This window comes from Pan paniscus, chromosome 16 (assembly GCF_029289425.2).
Source record: "Pan paniscus chromosome 16, NHGRI_mPanPan1-v2.0_pri, whole genome shotgun sequence".
Taxonomy (NCBI): domain Eukaryota; kingdom Metazoa; phylum Chordata; class Mammalia; order Primates; family Hominidae; genus Pan; species Pan paniscus.
The window spans coordinates 40,988,392-41,007,467 of record NC_073265.2 but is presented as its reverse complement, the minus strand read 5'-3'; the positions used below and the strand labels follow the sequence as shown (position 1 = coordinate 41,007,467).

At 43.4% G+C, this 19,076-nt stretch overlaps 1 protein-coding gene across 3 annotated transcripts in view; it reads right to left on the bottom strand.

Moving 5' to 3' along the window:
* Positions 1-19,076, bottom strand: part of TMOD2 (tropomodulin 2) — a 67,370-nt gene that overhangs the window by 45,807 nt on the left and 2,487 nt on the right. For all 3 annotated transcript variants that reach the window (XM_034938755.3, XM_034938756.3, XM_034938754.3), the window contains 2 exons: positions 6,529-6,723; positions 4,670-4,826 (listed from right to left, as the gene is read on the bottom strand). In XM_034938755.3, coding sequence (XP_034794646.1) covers positions 4,670-4,826; positions 6,529-6,654 — 283 coding nt within the window. In that variant the 5' untranslated portion in view covers positions 6,655-6,723. The remainder of the gene's footprint in view (positions 1-4,669; positions 4,827-6,528; positions 6,724-19,076) is intronic.

Genomic DNA, 19,076 nt, shown 5'->3' with positions numbered 1-19,076 from the left:
CCCTGGAATGCCTTGCCCAAAGAGCCCTGAGCCTGCCTCTAGGGCCTCCACAAGCCCCTTCCCATGTCTATCCTCCAGAAGGCAGGTCACGCTGCTGGGTGTGTACCCTCAGGTCAAGGGGAGGCTATTTGTGGGGGAGCCTGGATGAAGCCTGGATATGTGGGCTTGGGTGTCCAACATGTGTGTTTGAGGCCCTGGCAGTGTGGGACAGATCAATATCCCTGCATGGAACTCTTGGAAGTCCAAGAATACTGGCCTTCTAGGTATATCTAAAGGAGGATACAACATATTTTAATGATTTGTTAGCTTTTAAATATTTGGAAAATGTGGCATGTAGGCTTCTATTTGTATACTTGCCTTGGACCCTGCAAATATTAGGAGCAGGTTCATCTAAACAGCACCAGGGGTTCCTGAGTAACAAACTGGCGATCCCCTGGAGCGCTCCCTCTAAATTGGGAATGCAGACAACTAGCATGCCATATCTGGGGTCAGATGGGCTAGTGTAGTGACCTGGGGACATAGCCACCTCTCTAGAGTCTCCAAAGCAGGCATGACTGTAAGGAAAAATCAGGGTCACTATACTCGGAGCTAGTGGGGTTCTGTGAGCAGCAAGGCATTCTGTGCTTCCCACAGATGCATCCTCTGCCACCATCTCCCATTTCATCCTATCAGCAAGATTCCATTTATTTTGTCCCCTGCTCACTTCTGAAGATGCTGATATCTATTCCCTAACTCCCAGCTCAAACTTCTGGACTGATGAAATAACATTGCTATACCCAGGAGGATGGCACAGTTCCTGCTCCTAACTTCGAGCCAGGCCAACACATCCACATCCCACACGTGCACCAGGGACATTCTAGAGCCATGATCGAAACACCCCAGAGCATTCATATTCCTTTCTAATTCTTCCCAGCTTTTGACTCTTGGTTTCTCTCTTTTTTGAAGCTGCTCTGACTTTTGGGGCATAATCTTTGAAATTGTTCTCTTCCATTTTGATCTGTAGAGTTCCCTAAAGGCTCATCTCACTCCAGTTTCAGCCCATTGGGACCCAAGTTCTCTCCAGGTCTCCTTCGCTAGCCTGGTTTATCCCACTCCTATGGGAAAGGAAAGGGTCCAACCCAAAGTCAATAACCCTCCTGCATGAGAACTCTCCAGGAGACTTCCCTGATTACAAGGTCTGTGTATTTCCTGTTTTACCATATTGTTAAATGGCTGGATAAGCAAATAGGAGTGTGTCAGAGCTGGGCACTCCAAAGACAGGAAAGAAAGGCACTGCTTGTCGTCAGTCTGGGGCATCTGGCAACAAGGTCGTTATCACTGACATGCATCCTACTTCCTGCCTTGGAATCACTTTAGCTGCCACATTTCTCAGAAAGAAGGAAAATACACTGGGAAACAAATTAGGAGGATGGCCAGAAGATAGAAAATGGAAAAAGAAATCAACTAATCAATAACATCTCAAATACTGGGGCTCATTTCAGACTTAACATTCCTAGCGTCTATGGCCTGAAACATTTTCTTTCTGGCCAAGATGATCTTAGGTCTAGAGTCAAAATAAGATTTCTTTCTTTCTTTCTTTGTTTTTAAAGACAGGGTCTCACTCCATCACCCAGGCTGGAGTGCAGTGGTGCAATCATAACTCACTGTAACCTTGACCTTCTGGGCTCAAGTAATCCTCCTGCCTTGGCCTCCCAAAGTGCTGGGATTACAGGCATGCCCAACCTAATATAGGATTTTCTAAGTTCCTCTTTCCTGCTACTAAACACGAAGTACACAGCTATTGGTATTCAGGAGAACTGCTGATGCAGATCCATTCCTGGAGGTCCAACCAAATAACAAGTTCTAAGCAAAACTCTGCACCAGAGTAAAATGTAGCCCAGGAACCTGAGGTGCGCCAGCACATAGTGTTCAGAACTGCGGTTGTGCAGCCTCTCTTGAGGACCTCATAGCAGCCTCCCGCTGCTCCTGGATGGTTCACTGGTCCTTCTGGGGCCCCTGCATACTCTTCACTCTGCTCTGCGGCTCTGATTAGAAAACTTGCTCCCTGCTCACTTTATTCAGTTGTGCTACTTCTCAACCTTCTCCTAAGCTACACTATGCAACCGTATACCCCTTTTATATCTCTATTACTCAGACAGCTCCTACGTTCCTAACTCCCCCACCAACCATCTGGAGATTAATCTTGATCATGAGATAATTTACCATAGCCACTCCTCAGACCTCTACACTAAGAACAAAAGATAACAGCTTTCAACTTATTATGCTGTCACTACTTGATGTTAATTGGGACTTTATTGAAGATTTGACATTATAATTTTTTTCACAATTAAATTAGTCCAATAGCAACTATGTTGCTATAGAAACAGATCCATATTTTCACAGCAATCCTTGATTATTTGCCTGGTTTGTCACTGTTCACTATTATTTATTTATTTATTATTTTTTTGGAGACAGGATCCACTTTATCACCCAGGCTGGAGTGCAGTGGCAGGATCATAGCTCATGGCAATCCTGAACTCCTGGATTCATGGGATCCTTCCACCTCAGCCTCCCAAAGTGCTGGGATTACAGGTGTGAGCCATTGCATGTGGCCCAATTTTACTTTCTTAATGACATTCTCAATGATGCGTGATCCACTGAATGTGCATAATACAGAGGGCAGCCTCGGCATTATGTGAGACAAGGCAGTAGCACTCTGCCTCATGTCAACTAGGAGCTGGATGCTCCTGCTCCTACTGCTGCAGTACAGATTTCTGAGATGCCATTCACTTGAACCCATGTTTATCAAGTGCCTCCCATGCCAGTTGCTGTGCCAGGATAAAAAAAAGACCCTATCACATGAAAATATGCAAAAACCAAAGTAAGTAAAGTGATGAACATTGTTACAGTGCTGTGAAAGCAATAAGCAGCTGTCATGAATAGAGAGAAGAGAGGTCAGAGAAAGCCTAAGGCCCTGAAATTTAAGCTGAGACCCTTACGATGTGAAAAATGGGGACAGGCGTCAGAAGGAAGAGTACATGAGAAGACCAGCCTGAGAGAGGAAAATAACTCAGCAGGTTCAGGGAAGTGAATGAAGACAGTGGGGGCTGAGGATTAGCAAGAGAAGGCCAGACGCAGGTAGAGAGCTGGATGGAGGCTATATCTACTTTAAAGACCACAGTAAGGATTTGAGACTTTAAGAAGGGAAATGCCAAGATTTGGTTTGTTTGTTTGTTTATTTATTTTGAGACAGGGTTCCACTCTGTTGCCCAAGCTGTAGTGCAGTGGCATGATCACGGCTCACTGCAGCTTTGACCTCCTGGGTTCAAGCAATCCTCCCATATCAGCTCCTAAGTAACTGGGAACACGGGTGCACCATCATGCTTGGCTAATTTTTGTATTTTTTTAGAGATGGGGTTTTGCCATGTTTCCCAGGCTGGTCTTGAACTCCTGGGCTCAAGTGATCCTCCTGCCTCAGCCTCCCAAAGTGCAGAAATTACAGGTGTGAGCCACTGCGCCCAGCCGACATGATCTGATTTGTATTATAAAAAGATTGTAGTTGCTGTGAGGTTATCGATAATTCCATTAGAATCTTTGGGCTCAAGTCACTGTCTATAGCTGGGGAAGCTCGACAGGCTATTGATAGTCACTCTTCCTCCCAAGGGGAGCACAGGGTCGGGAGCTAAGGAGGAGGGTTTCCTATTCTTGGCTCAGAGCTCAATCCTGGCATGGAAAAACAACTCCTTGCTTCTCACAGCCTTCCTAGCTCTGACATCCTGTTTCTCTCACTACAAGCTCCTTGAGGGCAGGGCAGGGTCTTGTTTGCCTGTGGTTCTAGCATCTGGCCACAAGCCTCTGCACAGAGGAGGCACTCAGTAGATGATGGATGCATGAATGACTGCACTAGACTTTAATGGTAGCCTCTAAGGTTAGGGATGCAGTGCTAGAGCCATCCTGGACATGGAGCAGAAGGCCTTGAGGGACTTCTGAAGTTGGTAAAGCACCAGGCTAAGAGAAACACACCAGTGCCTAGGAAACTCTCAGGCATGACACCGCCTCACATTTTCAAAACTTTCTTTGGGGTTCGAGATGTTTTCACTAAACTAATTTGAGAACCATCACACCATAAGCATTAGCCTACATATTTGATCATGTTTCTTTTTTCTTTCAATGTACTCTCCCCAACTCATCCTCCCCTGACTAATGGCATCCTATACCATAGCGATACATATACTACAACTGATGAACCATCATGGACACATCATTATCATCCAATGTCCACAGTTTCCATTAGGGTTCACTCTTGGTGTTACACATCTTATGGGTTTGGCCCAATGTAGAATGACATGTGTCTAGCAGCCATGATTCTTTTTAACACTGAATCCAGTTCATGGGCTTATTTCCCATTTCCGGGACAGTTCCCTTGCTTGACCCTCCACGACAATAAAATAAATACTGAATCTAGTTCATGGGCTTATTTCCCATTTCCCGGACAGTTCCCTTGCTTGACCCTCCACGACAATAAAATAAATACTGAATCCAGTTCATGGGCTTATTTCCCATGTCTGGGACAGTTTCCTTGCTTGACCCTCCACGACAATAAAATAAAAAGAGGTAATCTTAATTAAGAGTGCCTCCGTTCCAAAAAGAGAGAACCTCTGTTCCAAGATGCTCTGCCTGTGGTCCTTACCTTTCTTTTCTCCAGTGAAGGGCACAAAGTCCTCTCTGTCTTTCTGTTCCAAAGCCTCCTTCTCCAGGTACATGAGGAGGTGCTCGCGGTCAAAGGGGCCGGTGGCTGCCTTCTGTGTCTGGTCTTTCTGTCGAAATCCAGCTGGCAGCATGGCACTCTGACAAGAAAGAGGTGTGAGCAGGAAGGAAGATGTCTGCCGGCCTGTACTTTGCTACTTCCTCTTCCACCCCCACTCACTATGTGCTGGGGAAGCAGGAAGGATACCTACGCAGAATGTGCGCGTGAGCTGAGGGCTGGGGGCTCTGGGACGCCTCTGAGGCCCTACTTGTTATACTGTTCAGTGCTGAGAGGGGGCTCCCAATGAGCTCAAGTAGCGCATAGATGGCTAGAGCAGCCTCTGAGTTTCTGAAGCTGCCTCCTAAAACATGGAGGCAAAAGACCTCTTTCCTTGTAGATCATGCTTAGGTTTGGCTAGGGCTGCACCCAAGGTGCTCCCAGGCAGAAACATGAGACTCTAACAAGGAGCTGACATGGGGAACCCCTCTCCTGCAGAAGCAGTAAAGCTGATAAGTAAATACTGCGATGATGTTAATGCCTGCTTGATAAAGCTTTCAGATTCCTTCCTTAAGTTAAAAAAACAACAACAACAGAATATCTGTATTTTTAAAAGTAAATACCATATCCAAAGTATCTGACATATCAGAATACCATATACATAATTTTGTTTTAGTTAAATTTTTATTTATGGTAAAATCACTATTTTGAATGGCTCCGATTTTTTTTTTAACCGTAATTGACTTTTTATTTAAAAAATTACACGGAGCAATTTCCAGCATATCTTTTTTTATAAAAGCACTGCTAATTCTAAGTTTAAGATCATACCAGCAGGTCTGAAGAAAGTGCTTGCTAATCAAACAATATAACAAGCGACTTAGCTTTTCAAGAACTCATAAAAACATTAGAAACTCCATTGAAATGAACTTGGTATCATGATTATAGTCAGTCTAATCTATTCTTTATTATAAGTTCATCAAAGAGTTCACATTATTTGTGCATTTGAAAGAAATGAGATATTTTTAAAAATCTGCGTTTGGGGCCGGGTGTGGTGGCTTAGGCCTATAATCCCAGTACTTTGGGAGGCTGAGGTGGGCAGATCACCTGAGGTCAGGAATTCAAGACCAACATGGCCAACCTGGTGAAACCCCGTCTCTGCTAAAAATATAAAAATCAGCCAGGCATGGTGGCATGTGTCTATAATCCCAGCTACTTGGGAGGCTGAGGTAGGAGAATCGCTTGAATCTGGGAGGCAGAGGTTGCAGTGAGCCGAGATCTTGCCACGGCACTCCAGCCTGGGTGACAGAGTGAGACTGTCTCAAAAAAAAAAAAAAAAAAAAATTCTGCATTTGGGCCTAAAAACCTGGTTTAAATACCATCTCTGACACTTACCAGTGTGGAATCTTATATAAATTACCTCTCCATGTCTAGGGGTTAATAAAGTTTACCTCAAGGGCTTCTGTGCCCAGAGAAATATATGACTCAGAAAAAACTCAGTAAGATTTGCTCTCTTTTCCTCTTTCCTTCTTTTTGCCCTAAAGCAGACTAGTCCTTTCTCAACCAACGGAAAATATTTCCCCCCATTTACATTGGGCTGGTTTTTGAGAAATACATTTGCTGTATCACACTGTAGTGGCTATGAGGTTCTCTATGAATTTGTAAACACAGGTGACCCAGAACCAATCAGAGGAAGAAAAGAAAATGTGCATTCCAAGCTAAGGGATTTCTACCATTGTTTAAGGACCAAGCCATGCCATTTATCCATACTATCATTAACCACTCTGCTTCAGTTCCATGTCACTAACCTCAGGATCTAGGTCATCTAGAACATTTTCCAACTGTTTCAGTTCCTCTTCTGAGAGTTTGCCAAGAAGCTCATCTTCATCAATGTTCTTGTATTTCTCCAGCTCTTTTTGAAAGGGGAGTGCCATGGCTTCTTATAAGCCTTTCTCATGGGCCATGCACATTTAAATGGTCCAGTTTCCTGAGACTTCAGAATACTGTTAATAAAAAAGAAACACAATAAAAAAGAATCTCTGTTCTGTAAACAGGACTTATTAACAGGAGACAGAAGTATGCTTCCAATGGAGCCTACTGTATTGAATGAATAATTCAACAAAAAGGTAATATTCCCTTCATTTGCAGAGCAACCTGACAGCTTACAAAGTGTTTCCACATACTTCACTTATTTTGATCTTTACAACAATCCTGTGAGGAAGCCCGTGACGATATTATCATTCCCATTTTATAGATGACAATTCTGAGGTGAAAGTGGCCTAGTGCCTTGCTCGAGGTCACAGAGCTGGAATCAGAGTCCCGCCTTCTGATTCCCAGCATAGTGGGTGCTTTTCCATTATACTACTCTGCCTTCCCTGGCTCTCCATAGAAAAACAGGAGAGAACAATGCACTAATTGTAAGGCAGTTGTAAGAAGCATACTTGTGTCTTTTCAGGGAGAGAGTGATGTGAAGAATACAAAATGGGATTCATTCAGGAACAAGAGTTTGGAACGTCTATGTGAGAAAGCATTGTCCAGTAACTCCCCTGCAATTAAACTAAGTGCGATTCTAAAATCCTGGCCACATGATCACTCTCTCTATTTTTCTCCTTGCTTTGTTTTCCATTCTATTTCTAGTCCCATTTCCTTTTTGTTCTACGTATTCATTCTTTATACCCCCAGACCGTTCTTCTCTCAACCCTTATTTTTTATACCATCTCACTTCTAAATATTCACCCAAAATGCAATTTTTACTCAATCCCTTTCTCCTTGCAGAGGATTCTACAGATCTTCCTTAGAAAGATAATACGCATTCAGGAAACAGTAATGTACTTCACTGACTGTGTTTCTCCTTAGGAGGTATTACCACCAATCACATCTTTCAGGCCAATAAATATTTGTTATATACCTACTATTTGCCAGGCATAGTTCTAGCAAACAGAAATACAAAGATAAACAAGATATGCCCCCTTTCCCCAAGAAGATCACAGCTTAGTGAGACAGGCACACAAATAGCAATAATGTCATAAGTATTAGACGTAACGTATAAAGTAGGTTTAAAAACACATGAGGAGGCCGGGCACGTTGGCTCACACCTATAATCCCAGCACTTTGGGAGGCCAAGGCAGGTGGATCACCTGAGGTCAGGAGTTTGAGACCAGCCTGACCAATATGGTGAAACCCCATCTCTACTAAAAATACAAAAATTAGCTGGGTGTGGTGGCATGTGCCTGTAGTCCCAGCTAGTCGGGAGGCTGAGGCAGGAGAATTGCTTGAACCCGGGAGGCAGAGGTTGCAGTGCTGAGATGGCATCACTGCACTCCAGCCTGGGTGACAGAGTGAGACTCTGTCTCAAAAAAAAAAATTATATTTATCAAAATGCCCCCTCTCCCCAAGATCACAGCTTAGTGAGACTCTCACACAAACAGCAATAATGCCGTAAGTATTAGAAATAATGTAAAAAGTAGGTTTGAAAACACATGGGGAAATAATCACTGAGTAAGTGGGGGAAGTTTGAGGGGAAATTGTGAAAAAGAGGCTGTGTTTGAACATTGAAGGAAGAGGTCATAAGGTGGACATGAATGGGCAAGTGTCATTCTAGGAAAAGGGAACAGCACAAAGGGGTACAGGATAAGACAGTAAATGACATGCTGGTAGAGCAGGCGGCATGGCTACAGAGGGGGATTCATGGAGGAAGGGAGAGGAAAGAACTAAAGACGAGGATGGGACATCTGTGAAGGGCCTTCCTTCTGCGCCTTGCTAAGGGACGTGAACTTTATTCTGTTGGGAATGGCAAGCCACCACAGCTTCTTAAAGTAGGGGAGTGATCTGAGCACGCCAATCTTTTTTTATGAGTTCAAATCATAAGAATGAAGAATGAGTTGGCATGGAACGAGACTGGCTGCAGGTGGGCCTCTTAAGGGCTATTGGAATAGTGTTCCCTTTCCTTTGTGAATTCAACGGCTCACAATGTTCAGGTTTGTGGTTTCTGTGTCGATACCCCTTTCACATGCAATGCAACGCTCTTTTCCATTAGCTCACCTTCTTATTTATTAATTTAGAGATAGGGTCTCCCTCTGTTGCCCAGGCTGGAATGCAGTGGTACCATCTCGGCTCACTGCAACCTCCAGCTCCTGGGCTCAAGTGATCCTCCCACCTCAACCTCTGGAGTAGCTGGGATTACAAGTGTGCACCACCACGCCCGGGACTACAGGCATGTGCCACGATGCGTAGCTAATTTTTAATTTTTTTTTGTAGAGATGAGGTCTCCCAGCCCTCCTTTTTTTTTTTTTAAGCTTTAATGACTATATTCTAGTAAATAAACAAACAAAAATCCTACTAAAGTCAGAGAAACCAATTGGATCCTATACACTTTGTTCTGGTGCCAGCTACCACTAACTTACTGCATCACACAGGACAAGGATGGCATCTTCCAGGCCCTTATCCATCAAATGAATTGGTTGAAGCACCCTACTTAATGGATTCTAAAATGCATACTTTGCCACATTTAGCATTCTGAAATTGAGATGTGTCTTAGAATTGATGGTGTCCTACAATTACTGTTGTCCCAGCAGCAGTAAAAATGTACTTGTCATTGCTTGTATATACCTAAATATCAAAAGCACCAGCTTCAAAACTAGCAGAGTGGATGTAAAGGTCTTGGAAGGAAATCCCAGGGACAACTGTGGAATACTCTTTTAAAATTTAGAAAGCAGACAATCGTGGGGAGGTGACAATGCAGGTATGTTTAGCAGCACTCCCAAAGAGAGGTCCAGATTAGGATAGTTCCACATAATTACAGAGTGAGTTTAAGTGCCCAGTTCAATGGCTTTTAGTTTTAGTTTTGTTTTTTTTACAGATTTTTTAAATTACCACTCGATGGCACAGAGGAAATTATTATGTGGAAAAGAACCAGATATGGATAAGTAAAATAGTGATCTAAAATGCTGGACTCTGAGTGTGAAGAAGTTTTAAGAATATCAACTAATGAATGCATTTCACTTACATTTCCCCTTTTTATGTATGCACAGGACAGATATATGATTTTAAAAATCCACGTATATTCATAGCACATTTATTCGTAATTGCCAAAAATTGAAAACAATCTGAATGATAGTAAATGAATAAAAAACAAATTGTGACCAGGTGCAGTGGCTCACGCCTGTAGTCCCAATGTTTTAGGAGGCTGAGGCAGGAGGATTTCTTGAGCCCAGGAATTTGAGACCAGCCTGGGCAACACAGTGAGACCCCATTTCTACAATTTTTTTTTTTAAATTAGCTGGGCATGGTGGCACATGCCTGTAGTCCCAGTTATTCGGGAGGTTGGGGCGGGAGAATTGCTTCAGCCAGGAGGTCAAGGATGCAGTGAGCTATGATTGCACCACTGCACTCCAGCCTGGGCAACAGAGTAAGACCCTGTCCCTAAATAAATAAATAAAAATAAACAAATTGTCGTATATCCACATAATGGAATACTTCTCAGCAATAAAAGGGAATGAACTATTGATGTACACAAAAACATGGATGAACCTCAAAATAATTATAATGAGAGAAAGAAGACCAAAAAGAATGTATACTGCAGGATTCCATTTATCTAAAATTTTAGAACACATAAACTAATTTATATGACAGAAAGAAATCACAGTTGCTTAGGCATGGGAGAGAGGTGGGAGGGGCTGATGAGAGGAATGACATAGGGGCATGGGGAACCTTTTGGGGATGCTGCATATGTTTACTACCTTGATTGTGGTGATGGTTTCACACATACATGCATATATCAAACCTTATCAAACCGTACACTTGAAATATGTGCACTTTATTGTATGTCATTTACACTTCAGTAAAAAAGATTTCAAAAAACCTATGTGGAAGTCGAAAACAGCTCTTTCAATAAAGTAAAAATTATTATTATTTCTTGAGACACGGTCTCACTCTGTTGCCCAGGCTTGAGTTCAGTTGTATGTCATTACAACTCATTGCAGCCTTGACCTCCTGGGCTCAAGCGATTCTCCCACATCAGTCTCCTAAGTAGCTAGGACTACAGGTGTGCACCACCATGCCCGGCTATTTTTTTTTTTATTTTTTGAAGATACAGAATCTCACTATGTTGTCCAGGCTGGTCTCCAACTCCAGTCTTCAAACAATCCTCCCAGCCTGGCCTACCAAAGTGCTGGAATTACAGGTATGAGCCACTGTGCCCAGCCAAAAATTTGTTGTTGTTTTTTTTTTTTTGAGGCGGAGTCTCACACTCTCACCCAGGCTGGAGTGCAGTGGCGCAATCTCGGCTCACTGCAAGCTCCACCTCCCGGGTTCATGCCATTCTCCTGCCTCAGCCTCCCGAGTAGCTGGGACTACAGGTGCCCGCCACCACGCCCAGATAATTTTTTTTTGTATTTTTAGTAGAGGCAGGGTTTCACCGTGTTAGCCAGGATGGTCTCAATCTCCTGACCTCGTGATCTGCCCGTTTCGGCCTCCCAAAGTGCTGGGATTACAGGCATGAGCCACCGTGCCCGGCCAAAAATTTGTATTTTTAAGAAAACATGTTATATTTTGATTGCCAGCCTTTTTTTCTTAGTGATACATAAAATACTGGAGAGTTTTACAATCAGTGGTACCTTAGAGTTTATAAGATTCTATTTGATTTTTTTTTTTTTAAAGACAGGGTCTCACTCTGTTGCCCAGGCTGGCTTGATCATAGCTAACTGCAGCCTCCAATTACTGGGCTCAAATGATCTTCCTGCTTCAGTCCCTCGAGTAGCTGGGTCTACAGGTGCGTATCACCATGCCCAGCTAATTAAATTTTTTTTTTCTTTTTTGCAGAGATGAGGTCTTACTATATTGCCCAGGCTGGTCTTGAATTCCTGGGCTCAAGCAATCCTCCTGCCTCAGCCTCCCAAAGTGCTGGAATTACAGGCATGAGCCACAGTGCCCAGCCTCTATTTGGATTTCTATTGCTGGATTCTCTAACTAAACCTAAACTCCCAATTTTTCTCTAAACAGAGTTGCTGTCTAGATTAATCTACCAGTCAGACACTCCCAACACTCAGACCAGCTTCAGACTCTCCCACTTTTTTTTCTGAGTCCAGCCGGTCAGCACCTTCTGCAGGTCCTTATTGCACAACATTTTTCACACCACCCCTTCTTTTCACTCTTGTTTCAGCCTTTTGTTCCTTCATACCTGCACTACTCTGATTGCATCTTGAAAGATTTCTGTTTTTCCCTGTAAGCTACCCAGAACACTATAATTGGATCATTTTTCTCAACACTGCTAACAAGCCACTTCCCTGGTTAAGAACTTACAATGGCTCCCTCTTGTCCACAGAATGAAATCCAGACAATCTAGCTCCAAAGCTCCCATGATTTGGCTTTAACCTGCACTTCCTGTTTTCTCTCTCGTTACTTTCCTGGGGAGCCCACTTCAGCTAAAATGGCTTATTTGCTCTCTGTGGTAGGCAGAATCATGGCCACCTAAATATGTCCTCCTCCTATTCCTCACATCTATATGTTACTTTACATGGCAAAACAAATGAGTTGTGATTAGATTAAGGATTAAGGATTTTTTTTCTTTTTTTGAGACAGAGTTTTGCTGTTGTTGCCCAGGCTGGAGTGCAATGGCACGACCTCAGCTCACTGCAACCTCTACCTCCCGTGTTCAAGCAATTCTCCTGCCTCAGCCTCCAGAGTAGCTGCGATTACAGGCATGCACCACCATACCCAGCTAATTTTTTGTATTTTTAGCAGAGATGGGGTTTCACCATGTTGCCCAGGCTGGTCTTGAGCACCTGATCTCAAGTGATCCACTCACTTCGGCCTCCCAAAGTGCTGAGATTATAGGCGTGAGCCACCACGCCCAGCCCAGATTAAGGATTTAAAAATAGAAAGACCATTTTGGATGATCTAGGTGTGCCAATGTAATCCAAAGGACTCTTAAAAGATGGAAGAGGAAGGCAGAAGAGTCAGTGTCATGCAATTTTTTTGCTTTGAAGATGGTGGAAGGGGCCATGAGCCAAGGGATGTGGGCAGCCTCTGGAGGCTGGGAAGGGCAAGGACATGGATTCTCCCCTAGGGCCTTCAGAAAGGAATACAGTCCTGTGACACCTTGATTTTAGCCCAGTGACATGTGTTTCAGACTTCTAACTTCCACAAAAGTAAGAATAAATTTGTATTGTTTTAAGCCACTGGATTTATGCTAATTTGTTACAGCAGCAACAGGGAATGAACACACCCTCTTACCCAAATACTTCCATTTTCCAGGATGATAGTTCTGGCTGTCTTCTGTTTGCACCTCCACATCCACTCCCCTGCTGCTCTGTGCTCCAGGAAGATGATCTATTTAGACTGTATCAATGGGTTCCCTTTCTGTCTGGCTTCTGTTTGGCCCACAGGGGGCACTAGCAGGAAACTGGAGAGCAGGGGAGGGGGAGATTGGGTCCAGAAGGTCACATCTCCCAAGAGGCAGCCCTCTCCATACAGCTGCCTGCCCCTGGCTGGCCTCAGGCCTTGGGTGGTAAGGGGTCCTTGTGCAGCTGGTGCCAGAGTTCTGCCTTGTTGGATTCCCTAAATCCTCCCCCCATCTTTGTAAATAGCCTCTTTATTAAATTTTTCTCGAGTTACTCAGTTTGAGTGTATCCCCTGTTTCTTGTTGGGATGCTGGCTGATACATTAATATTACTTGGAATGCTGTTCTCTATTCTCATGGCCTATCTATGCGCTCTGCTCTTGAGACCTGGCTCAGATCCCAGTTCTGCAGGACCACAGAATGTCAGAGCTGAGAGAGTCCTTAAAGATTGCTCAATCCAGCAACATAGATGGTTTTTCTTCTATTTCTCTGACCATTTCTTTTTGGTCTCTTTTAGCAATTCTTCTTCCTCCACCTTAAATACTGGCATTCTTCAAGGTCTCATCTTATAAATTCTTCTATTTCCATACTACATATTCTCTCTGGAGGAACTCATCTGCCTCCAAAATTTTAATTATAATATATATCCAGGAGATTCCAAAATCTGTATCTTCATCCTAGACTTTTTTCCTGAGGGTTAGGCCCCTATATTTCCATCTGCCTAATCCACATCTCTCCTTGGCTGCCTCAGACACCTCAAATACGTCAGAAGTGCTCTCATCATCTTTCCTCCTCCAGAATCTCCCAATTCAGGAAATTGGCCGAAAAACCAGGGAGCCATCCTTAACATCTTCTCTCTCTCGTCTCTTTTCCAGCCATCAATCACCAAATCCTGTCCTTACCTAAACGTGTTGAGAATCCACCCACTTCACTCATCTGCATTGTCCACATTCAGCCCTATCCCTTCCTGATCCATTCGCCATACAAATGGCCAAAGTGAGCACAGAGTTAAACAACTCTTCTCTAGTTACTTAAAATCCTCCAGTGGCTTCTGCTGCCTTGAGGATAAGGTTCAAATTCAGTCTGTCTTCTGTCATCTTCATCAGCCTCATCCTGTGCTGCACTCCCCATCTCCTCCTGGCTCCAGCCTCCTGGCCCAATTCCAATGCCTGGATCATGCCTTATGTTGTTCTCTCTGCTCAGAACACTCTCACACCACTCCCCTCTGGCTGACTGCTGTCCTACTCATCCCCTGGTCTCATGCAAGCTTCTTTTCTTCAGGGAAGCCTTGTTTGGACCTGGAGATAAGGTCTGGGTCACTCCCCATCTCCATGCTACCCCTTTAATCACATCTGTTCTTGGCTTTATTACAACTACTTGCTTTATCTCTATTTTCCTTGCTAATCTCTGTGAGGGAGAGGGACTGTATGAGTTTTATTCACTGATAAAATCCTGACTCCCAGCACAGTTCTTGATCTGAAGTAGGTATCCAATAAATATTGTGTAACAAATGTCATGTGAAAGAAATGAGTTCAAATGAACCCGCAGGTACAGAGCTCCTTCCACTCTATCCACTGCTTCCTCTCCCTGTGATGGAGCTTTCTGAGATCATCTAAGCCCACAGAAGTTGCCCCTTCCTCTAAATTTGTATGCCTACATCACCAATTTGATGTATCTTGCTATCTTTTCATGTATGTTGCATGTATGGTTCTCTCTCCAGCTACACTACAAACTCCCAGAAAATAAGTGCCATGTCATACTTCAGTAGGAAAATACATTAATTAATTAAAATAACATGTTAATACTATGTAACAGTAGCTGTTAAAACAAATTGCCTATGTTGTGTCAATGTACCAGGGGATCTCAAAGTCAGAGGAGAAAAAAAAAACTTGCATCCTCCTGGAGCACAACTTTGATCTGAAGATTTGGGCAAAAGCTAGTTGTTATTATTATTATTATTATTATTAGAAATAGGGTCTCACTCTGTTCCCCAGGCTGGAGTGCAATGATGTGATCATAGCTCACTGCAGCCTTGTACTCCTGAGCTTAAGTGAACCTCTTGCCTCAATATTCCCCCCACCTCCCTTGACCCCAGCTGAGACTACAGGTATGTGCCACTATACTCAGCTAGTTTTTAAATTTTTTGTAGAGATAGGGTCTTGCTACATTGCCCAGGCTGTATTTTTTAAAAGCAAATATAGAAATACTGTGGAGAAGAATGCAGTATTCTCATAGCTTTTAAAGTCAAATCAAAGCTTTTCCAGCTCATGGCTGGTCTGCTTTTGCCCCCACCAAGGCTGCCCAAGGGCTCCCATTTGTCTTCCGTCCTGTTAGCAATGCTGCCGTGGGAAGTTAGCAAAGCACTGCTACAGCCTCCCCTCCAGTGGTGTGTCTGTCCCATGGCAAGCATTTAACATGCAATACGATGCTAATGTACATGCTGGAGTGAGGCAAATGCCCAACAAGGCTTCCAGGAGTCCTGGTGGGCAAGTACAGGAGCCAGTTAGGAAAACGGAAAATAGGATTAAAGACTTGAGCTGATGGAAGCATGACTTGGGCCCTTAAATAACTCTTCCTATTATCCAAATATACAAGCCTTGGGAAGGAAAATAAGGAGTATGGCTTTTTTTTTTTTTTTTGAGACGGAGTCTCGCTGTGTTGCCCAGGCTGGAGTGCAGTGGTGCGATCTCCGTTCACTGCAAGCTCTGCCTCCCGGGTTCACGCCATTCTCCTGCCTCAGCCTCCCGAGAAGCTGGGACTACAGGTGCCCACCACCACGCCCAGCTAATTTTTGTATTTTTAATAGAGACGGGGTTTCACCATGTTGGCCAGGCTGGTCTTGAGCTCCTGATCACAGGTGATCCACCTGCCTTGGCATCCCAAAGTGCTGGGATTACAGGCGTGAGCCACCACGCTCAGCCCTCTTCATTCTTTTTAATATGTCTTCAATATTTCATAATTTTAAACAACTAGTGCACCGATTTTCACCAGAACCAAATCCACATTTTCTAAAACTAGTAAATTAGAACAGAATCTGCATATCAATGTATCCTCCAACAAAACATGAATTTATCTTAGATATTTAATTCATTTCTGGCTGCTGGGCAAATACAACACAGCAACCGCCTGTTTTGTAATGTAGCTATTTGAAGATGGGCCAGTTAAGTTTGTTTTATTTTAAACAACTAAAAGACTTCTACATATTCTGGGAAATACTTGCAGAGGATGAAGGACAGAATGAGGCGGGATAAGGAGAAGTCTCAGTCAGAAATATGGTACGGCAATGGGAAGGAACAAGCTGAAAGAGGAAAGAGGAACAGATCTTACTAGAATGCAGAGCTCATATTTCCCAATCTTACAACACAAACTTGCCAAAGATTAAATCATACTTGAAAAACAAGGTGCCCACTAGTGACTGCTCCTGTCCAAGGTTAGAAGAACACAGAAGACTAAAAGCACGGGCCTTGGAGTTAACCAACCCAAGGTCTGATGGTGCAGATATGTGTGCAGTGACAACCTCTCCAAACCTCTGGTCCTTCCTCAGTAAAACACGCAAAGAACAGTGCTTATCTCAGAAGGCTGAGGTGACACTTAAGGTGACCATGTACATATTAGGCGCAGTGTCTAGCAAGCACAAGCCCTCAGTCAAAGCTATTTCTCTTTCGTCCTTGGTTGTGGAATAATCTCGTGTTTTAGGTGTTCTTTCCCTCTGTTTTCCCCATCAAGATCTGCTGAATATAAAGAGGCAAAACCTGTAAGAGCTGCGGGTCAGCATTGCCAGGTGTAGAAAGCCACCATAGTGTAAGCTAGCCAAGCTATGAGATAGATTTCCACCTGGGTAGGAAGTAGTCAAAAAGCCAAAAAGTCTTGCTGTCTGCCCAGCCTGCCTCTTGGTTTCTAATTCTCATGGCGGGTCCTATTTCCCGCTGTTGTCTTGTCCCTGTGTTTGGCCTTCTTTTCTGTTTTTAGAGGAGTTCCTGTTGCTTGACCTCTATTTATCTCCTTGCCTTCCACTTGGAGATCTGCGCCTTTCTGGTTTTTAACTGCCTGTTGCTTTTAACCATGTCCTTCCTCTTGCCTTTGGGAACTTACGGGCTTCTTCTAACTTCCTGATTGGCACTGGGTTTCCTGCTTTTTGTCCTTTGATTCATGTGCCCTCCTTTCTTCTGCTTGCTTATGTGGTCTTTGACTCACTCATCTTGTCTCTTTCTTTGGCATTTTATACCAGCTAGGTTTTGATCCAGGCTTTGTAATGACTTATGGATGCTGTGTGCACCCTGACTTGTGAGTGCTTACCTAGATGATGTGCAAAACATTTAGCAACTGGTATAGAAGGGACACTGCCCAGTCAGAATGGTTGTTTATCAACAATGAGGACAGTTGTCCCCATGCACACCACTTGAATAGCAGCCCAGCTCACTGGACTCCACACTCCTCTAACCACTCTGATGAGGGACCTCCTGGTCCTTTCTTAGGGCTTGTGCCCCAGCTTGTCTCCTTTCTCCTCATGTCCAGGCTTGGCATGGCTGGCCTTGTGCCCTGTTTCGTGAGCTCCTGCTACTCACAGTCCTGGAGTTGACTTTCTCATCCCCACCCTACCTAGCTCTCACCAGGGGAACCTAGGAATAGTGATGACACATGTGAAAGAGGTAATTAGTGGGGCAGCCTTGATGCCAAAACAGGATGGCAAATCATAAAAGCAGAAATAGCACGAAATCACAGCTTTAAGGAAGGTTGTGCTGAAACATGGGACCAAGGCCAAGGAACTCAAAATGGCTTTGGGAGGAAAGGTGGCTATTTCAGTCCATGGAAGAGACATAGCAGAAGAGCGCATCTCATTTTACACAACCACAAAGCCTTAAAGTTACGTAGAATTGACTTTTTGGTGCGCTGAAAATAAAAATGGTTCATAGTATACAACAAAGGACTAAGCAGGAGAATTTATGGGAAGAAAGTTGGGAAATTTAGGATGAAAAAGTAGACTGGGGTCAAACTGTTATGATCCATTAAAACCAGAAACTGAAATTTGAATTCTAATCTGTAGGTAATGTGAAGCATAAATACTTACAACTTACACATTTAATCATATGTCCTGACCTTTCACTCAAAAATGCATTAAAGGCAGTTTCTCAAAGGTGGTTCCATGTAACGATAGCCCCTCAAGATATTTTTCATTTTTTATTTTTGCACACAGTTTGGGAAACATTACATATCACATCCTATGGACATTCCCACCCCATTTACATCCCCATATACAATGATCATTAACCCATGAAAGGCTCTGAAAAGTCAAGAATAAACCAACTTGTCCAGCTTTGTTTAGTGTTTTCCACATCTGGCTAGGCAATTTCTTTTTCTTGTAACCCATTAACATTCTATGTATTTTGGGGAATACTGACTGAGAGATTCACAAATACACACAGACATTCATGCAAGTAAATATGTATACTTTAAATTAGTATTTTCATGTATACATAAACACATATAATCCAGGTAAAGCAAAAATATCTTTGCAGCAAGGGATTCCGTGTAAGAGATTAAGTGTTGTAAGAGTTGATTCTGTTTTCATGGTCTGGTAACAGGAAGTCTCTTCTGCACATGCCTTCTATGAACCTCTCTGAACCACTTAAAGTCTATAAGGAAAACATTTGGTTGTATATGATTTACACACAAGGGAATGAGAGGAAACCCCAAAACTTCTATCCTATCACAAAGCTAAATCATTTTTCCCCCAACACTACCCTAACCCAAAATAAAATGAACCACTGCCTATGTTCTCAAACTTCCTTACACACTGACACAGATCTCAGACACAGAGAGGAAAGGGACAGCACTTTCGGGATGGTTCTTGGGTAGGGCTAGAATTTCTTAGGTATGGGGAATTACTAATACTTTGAAGTTGAAGCTAGAGGATGGTGTATCTTAAGCATAAATGATTGAGAGTAGCCAAGATAAACCAAAAATGGGAACACCAACACCCCCCACCCCCCAACCACTCACACCTCCAACAGGTGATTT